The 7,410-nt window shown below is 34.3% G+C and overlaps 1 protein-coding gene across 3 annotated transcripts in view; it reads left to right on the top strand.

Moving 5' to 3' along the window:
* Positions 1-3,394, top strand: part of LOC144981029 (uncharacterized) — a 16,184-nt gene extending 12,790 nt beyond the window's left edge. For all 3 annotated transcript variants that reach the window (XM_078929103.1, XM_078929105.1, XM_078929104.1), the window contains one exon: positions 1-3,394. This exon is cut by the window's left edge and continues 1,169 nt beyond it. In XM_078929103.1, coding sequence (XP_078785229.1) covers positions 1-399 — 399 coding nt within the window. In that variant the 3' untranslated portion in view covers positions 400-3,394.
* The last annotated feature ends 4,016 nt before the right edge of the window (positions 3,395-7,410 follow it).

Below are 7,410 nucleotides of genomic sequence, written 5' to 3'. Positions count from 1 at the left end.
CAGCAGCAACAGTATTCAATCACAAATTCCACCGCTACTGATCGGAATGAACCAGGTGGCTCATCGTCTCAGAAAAGCACACCTCGCCGAACTCGTAAAAAGAGTAAAAGTCCTAGAACAAAGAGCTCTTCAAGGAACAGCAAAGGAAGAAACAGTTTATCACCGGCTGTGTCAGTACTGCCTCCGATAACCATTCAAGCCCCGTCACCAACAAACGACTTCCGACAACACCACCAACAGCAACAACAGCATTATCAAATCCAACAGCATGAGCAACAACAACAACAACAACAACAACAACATAAAAGACGAAATGAGAGTAATCAAGCGTCAACATCAATAGATGGGGATGGGAGGCCCCTTCAACGTCTGAAGTCTTGGCATGGAACCAGGAGATAACTTGACTTCAGCCCCTTTACCCCAGTAGGAGTATATATAGGTCATTAATGATGCTTCGCCATTTGACTCTTCCTTGGACTGCCTTCTCCTCCTTACGCGTGTAATCCGCTCTCCTTGCTTTCTCTACCGTGCTTCTTCGCCAACTATTTCATGGAAACAGGAGATGAGCGAATGGAAATGAAGGCCGTTGCTTTAAAACGGATTTATAAAGAGATGATAAAGATGCTGAAAATTGAATCAAATGATAAAAATATTAGACTTAAGCTTAGTATTTGATTTATTGAGGAGATAAACATACGAAAAATTGAAATGCCATATGAGTTTCGATCATGTATTAAACTTTAAAATCATTTTTCGACCTCGGGTTCACCGCGACATATCATTAGAGAGATTTAGCAGATCATTTGTATCACGCATCAAGCATCGCGTATCACGCATCTATCACATGTTTGTTTGTTTGTTTTGTTTTTTTTTTTGTTTTTGTTTTTGTTTTTTTGTCTTTTTTTGTTTTAAAGGGTTTTACGGCACTTGCAACACATTTAGGTCATATCAGCGCCAGTAAAAAGGAAGAAAATTGGATAGTAAAAACATTCTAGATGTACAATTAAAATGACTTGAGGAAACAGTAAGACAAAGGGAAAAAGGTTCAAATAGGGAAACAGATGTAGATTCCAAGAGCACACTATCAGTGTACTTAGTTTGAGATCCCCTAAAAGTCTCACCCAGACACCACCACAAGTCCCTATTAAGAGGAATACACTCAAATGTTTACAAATCATAGAATAACACAAAATAACAGTAAATAACATATGATTTACAAGGGAAAAAATATCATCTCCCAAAACTAACTATACATTTGACTGTTTCCTTCTCAGCAAAGGGCCAGGACAAAACCAAGTAATCTAATTCCAAGACAAAGACAGAAAGCTGTTGTTTTTGTTTTTATGTTTTTAAGGGTTTTACGGCGCTTGCAACACATTTAGGTTATATCAGCGCCAGTAAAAAGGAAGAAAATGGGATAATAAAAAGTTATAGAATTACAATTACAGCACCCAAGAAAAAGTAAGCAAGTTGGAAAACAGATATAGGGGGATAGAAGGAACAGTAAGTACCTCCCTGACCACTTGGGAGGTCAGGAACCCCACTACATATATATCACATGATCATTATCATCATAAGTTTTTGTTTTTTTAAATAGTGCCGCTAAGCGAGTTGTGCTTGGATGTCACAATGCAAACATTTTCGTGACTCATTTGAAAATCACATAACGGCACAATTTCCACGTATAATAATGATGAGCATGTGATAGAAACATATTACTTGATGCGTGATACGTATGCTATTAGCAATGACTATCCCGCACAAATCTTTGGGCCTCTTTTTCGCTTACGAAGTGCCCGAATTCGCGTCAAAATATGGGACGAAGCCGTTTCGTATATGCTATTTAAAAAAAAATAATTACGACGCTGTTTATTGCTGAATATGACTGAAAGTTGGCACACAGTTAGAAAAAAGGTCATTTTAGATTATGTCAAGTGACAAAACTCGTGCGATTACCAGAAGACCGTTAAAAATAGATTTTTACTCTTTGGAATAAAATATTTCTAAAACTACCGTTTTGCCGCTGACAAGGTAATACATGAACATTTCTTCTTTTTGGTTGTAAAATTTCATATGAATATGACGAGTACTTTTCCCGTATTTTACAAAACACCATCCTAATTTGCTCTTCAAGTTTCAATCTTTTAATCCACTTATTACTCAAGATACAACCAAAGGTCGAAAAAAAAATGCCGAAAAAGCGTCCCATATTTTCGCGTTTTTTTCCTATTTGCGGGTCATCCAAATAAATGACACCTTTGAAACTGCATAACTTGTTTATTTACGAATGGATTTTCAAAATTCAAAAACATTTTTACTCAGTGGAGATAGGGCTTTGATTTTAGACAAAAATTTTCCTCAAAAAGAGAAAAAAACATTTTTCATTGTCATTGCTAATGCTATGCTAAACCAATGTAATACTAGTTTGAGGCGGTGGGTAGCAAATGTTTACGGGTTGAATTCAGATCGTTTGATTATTATAAATGACAACACGAAACATTGATATGAAAATGGCAGCTCGGTTTACCACACTCGTTTCTGAAAATCTTTCTTGGGAAAATACAGACTGATTCAAATAAATATGACCACTTCATGTGTTCAAATGATGAGTGCACTAAATTTGACTTGTATTTTAATGGTGTGACATAATAATTATGCTACAGATGTGCTCAAAATGTTATATATTATGGTGTGCACATTATACACAATCACTGTGAATAAGACACTAAAGACAGAGGAGAATAAAACTATAATTCTATTCCGTTTATTCGTCATGTCGTTTTCGGTTAGACCAGTTTTCACTATAAATGAATTGACTGAATAATTTATTTTTTTTAGATAGAAGAGGAGAGTGTGCTTGAGAGAGAAAGAAAGAAAGAGAGAGAGAGAGAGAGAGAGAGAGAGAGAGAGGGAGAGAGAGAGAAAGAAAGAAAGAAAGAAAGAGAGAGAGAGAGAGAGAGAGAGAGAGAGAGAGACAGAGAGAGAGAGGGAGAGAGAGAGAGAGAGAGAACGTAAATGGCGCTGTGGAAAAAAATAATCACAAAGAGCTGAGTGACGTCAATTTCGTTCTATCTATAAACTCTATACAAAGAGTGTGGCTGTGAAGCTAGAGCTTAATCTTTGTCAATGTACGATGAGGCAGTGATACCTTTTATTCTTACAGTAAAACATAAATGTGAATCACTATTTTATCATGAATTTCTGTGTAGGCGTTTGGTGCCTGCTTAGACTGGGTAAAGTGCAATAAGTGCTATTTATTTTCATATATTATTTTATAATATAAAAAGCCAAGCTGGTCACAGAGAACACTCCATCAACGAGGGAATAGATCCAAATGTGTTATGTTAAAATGTGCATTGTTCAATTTAAAATAAAGTATAATAATGTTTTCTTATCTAACCGTCTTCTCTTAATGTATTTATGTAGTAGTCTGTGTGATGGCCCTGGAAAATCCCCAGGAATAGCCAAAATACTCATTTTGAGATATTTTTGTCTTGTATAATCAGCAGTTTTTTCTGAACATTTTCCACTTTATTTCATTAATTTATCTGAATAAGTTCATGAGATGTTGAGATTTGAAGTCAGGAAGGTAGAAAATTGTCGAACTGAGAGAAACTCGTTTAGTTTGTGAGAGTATCTAGACTAGATGTCATAAAGGCGTTTATTTTATGATTTGATAATATGCGATTCTTTTATTTCTTTGTATTTCATTAAACGATTATTTCGATGGTGCCAAATAATACTACGAGCTTGCGAGGAGATCGATTAGAAAAAAAACAAACTAGTTTTATAAATGAAAAAATACGTTTATTCCACCCCTCCAAGTAAGATTCTCAGATATTTTGTGACCAATTTTAATTTGTGTTTTTCTCCATCGGCTTGAATGACAATTTGATCCAAAAAAAAATAAAACAAAGAAAAACGTTGATTTGTATTCATGCGCACCAAATTATATATATATATTCTACCCCCCCCCCCCCCCCCCCACCCGGTCTCTGTTTTTCTCTGTCATAAGAACAATGATGATGATGATGAATATGGTGATGATGATGACGATAATAATAATAATAATAATAATAATAATAATAATAATAATAATAATAATAATAATAATAATAATAATAATAATAATAATAATAATAATAACAACAACAACAACAACAACAACAACCAATAAACAGATCAATAGAAGAGAAAAACAGAAAATAACAAACCTCCTATCCCGATACCTTCTATGCGTATAGCAGTCTTTCTTTTTACATTAACCTGTATTGTTCTCTTGTAACCCAATTTTCGCTGTGATTAATTCCATTACTATCTCTGGTATTCCTACACTATAAAAAATGAGTGCAATTATTATTTTCAGAAAATTCAAATCCTCCCCCTCCCCCTCTTACTCCCACTTCCCCACTACCTACTCCAATAACAATTACTGCCATCCGCTATGGCAAACCGTCCTCATCATCTTCCAAGCAAACAGCTACTTTTCATTGTGATATGATATCGACCGTATAACGTTAAAAGTAGGTTAGCCGCCCTACAGTGTTTAACTCACTCAATCCTAGAGATTTTTGCTACTTTTCAAAATGGAAAAAATGTGTTACAAATGAGCATGTACATAGTTTAATTCAACTACCATTAGCATGCAAAAACTATAAAACATTAGCTTTGATACTACGCATATAATTTGTCTCTTAAAAATGTAATAAATAGGCATGGGGTAAAAGTAACCCGATTAAACTACGGATATAGCCGGTGTTAGTGTTGAGTGAGTTAACTCTTTAACTCACTCAATCCTACAGATTTTTGCTACCTTTCAAAATGGGAAAAAATAAATTAAAAATGAGCATGTACATAGATAGTTTAATTCAACTACCACAAACATGTAAAAACCAAAAACATTAGCCTAGAATTTGTCTCAGAATCAGAAGGAAAAAAATGTAATAAATAGGTATAGGGTAAAAGTATCCAGGGTAAACTACGGAGAAGTCGGAGTTAGGGTTGAATGAGTTAACCGCAAGACGAATTTGTTTTCAATCCAAAACGTTATTCATTGTATTTATCCAGTGTCTGAAGACTCAACTGTTTTGAAAGTGACAGACAGCGAGTCGAATTAGGATGTCAGATTTAAATGGAAAGCACTATATTAAGTAGTAGTAATAATAACAACAACAACAACAACAACAATAATAATAATAATAATAATAATAATAATAATAATAATAATAATAATAATAATAATAATAATAATAATAATAATAATAATACATTATTACTATTATTATTATTATTATTATTATTATTATTATTATTATTATTATTATTATTATTATTATTATTATTACCATCATTATTATTATTATTATTATTATTATTATTAATAATAATAATAATAATAATAATAATAATAATAATAATATCATCATAATTATCGTTGTTATTATTGATCAATGAAGCCCTAGTCAAAATGAAATGGCAGATGATGTCAATTCAACCGCATACCGAATGTAAAGGGTTTAAACATTCGCAAGGGCCACTCACATTTAAAACTCAATACTTAATGTACAATAATAAGAATAGTTGAACAAGAGTTTCTTTTTTGTCTGCTTTTCTGCATAATGAAAATGATTAGACCGATTATTTTTATGTCAATTCTTGGAAATGTGTCAGAGCTTGATACACAGGGCGTCCATAATCTTTCCTTGATTTCAAAGACTTATTATTCTAAAACTGTTGTATATATATATATATGCATCTGGTTTTCGCCAACTTCTTTACAATCCCTCGAGGGGGCGGGGACATACACTCCTCGAAACTAGGTGAGAAGTTGCCAGGCTTCTCCACCAGTAAGAGGAGACACTGGGTGAGAGCGAATTGGCTTCGGTCGAGAACTTGCCTAACGACAACATCGCTTCATCAGTGGGGACTTTCCACCTGTCCAACATGTACCCGCTGTGGGATGGAACCCGAAACTGCAGAGCATCTAGTTGAACGGTGTGTTGTGACGAAGCTTCCGGGCGGGTTTGCGAGAGCGGTAAAGAATTTTCAGATTGGGTCGATCGTCATAACACAGTAGTATGAGCACCATTAGAAACTGCTGCTGCCATCTTCTAAGGAACACTGCCCTAACCAACATAAGGACAGTATCTCTAAAAAAAAAATCATTAAATCACTTTTTTCACTTAATGGACACTGGGACATAGGAAAGCTTACGATGTTGTCAGAATGATCATATCTCAAGCATTTTAAAAAAATTAGAGGCGATTAAAATTTTTGCTTGAAACAGTATCCTATTTAAGCCCCATCTTTAACCAACAAACTAAGGACAGTATCTCAGACGGTCGTGTCCGCCCCATCAAGTGGACGAGTGTCATACCATAAGACCACATATCCGCAAGATTTGAATGTTTGAATTAAAAATTTTACTTCAAAATGTAGTGAAAGTGAGCTGAAGAAAATTAGGAATTTCACAATAAAATGGCCATGTATCAAATATATTATATTGTTATTATATGTGACAACCCTTCTATTGGGTACCGTTTTGAGAAGGGAGGTCATATATAATAAAATATTTACTATAATCGAAACATGCCCATAATTATTGTAAAAAGACTAATATTATTCAGAAAGTCCCAACACCACCTGTAATTAACCAGTAGATTTTTGACCAATCAAAACACACCTTCATACAACGTGCTCGGACATACATAGTTGGTTGTTTGTAAACATAAACGTGAATGATTTGATTTTACATTTGCTGTTCGGAACAATGTTGATACCCTATTTTCTTGAAATAACACACATGTATATATAAAAGATTATAAAAAATCATAGAGAGATGTTTTACAATGAAAAAAATAGATCACCTCACAAAACTAAGACTATACATACATTTGACTGCTTCCCTCTCAATCAATGACTTCGGCAAGGACCAGGAAAAAACTAAGTAATCATATTCCAAGACAAAGACAGAGAGCAACTCAGAAAACAGATGTAGGGGGATAGAAGGCACAGCAAGTGATCTCCTGCTGACCGTGGGAGGTTAAAAGATACCCCCCCCCCCCCCCCCCCCTAGTGGTGGAATGAAATTGTTACAAAATAAGGATTATAATTTTTAAAAACTAACAATGACGTTACTAATATATAATTGAGAGACGCTTTACCAAAGAAAATATTAACTCTCGGAGAGAAAAAAAAGAAATTTATATGTCTCACTCCCACCCCCTAGCAAAAGACTCCAGTTATATGACCCAAGTGAACCAAATAATCGCATTTGTTTGTTTGTTTTTATGGGTTTTACAGTTCAACACATTTAGGCCATATTATCAGCGCAAGTAAAAAGAAAGAAAATGGGATAATCAAATTATAGAATTGCAATCAAAGCGCCCAAGAAAAAGTAAGACAAAGGGG

This window comes from Berghia stephanieae, chromosome 10 (genome assembly GCF_034508935.2).
Source record: "Berghia stephanieae isolate SIO BIC M18660-M18661 chromosome 10, UCSD_Bste_1.3, whole genome shotgun sequence".
Lineage (NCBI taxonomy): Eukaryota > Metazoa > Mollusca > Gastropoda > Nudibranchia > Aeolidiidae > Berghia > Berghia stephanieae.
The sequence above is the reverse complement of the archived record's forward strand: the minus strand, read 5'-3'. Positions and strand labels throughout refer to the sequence as shown.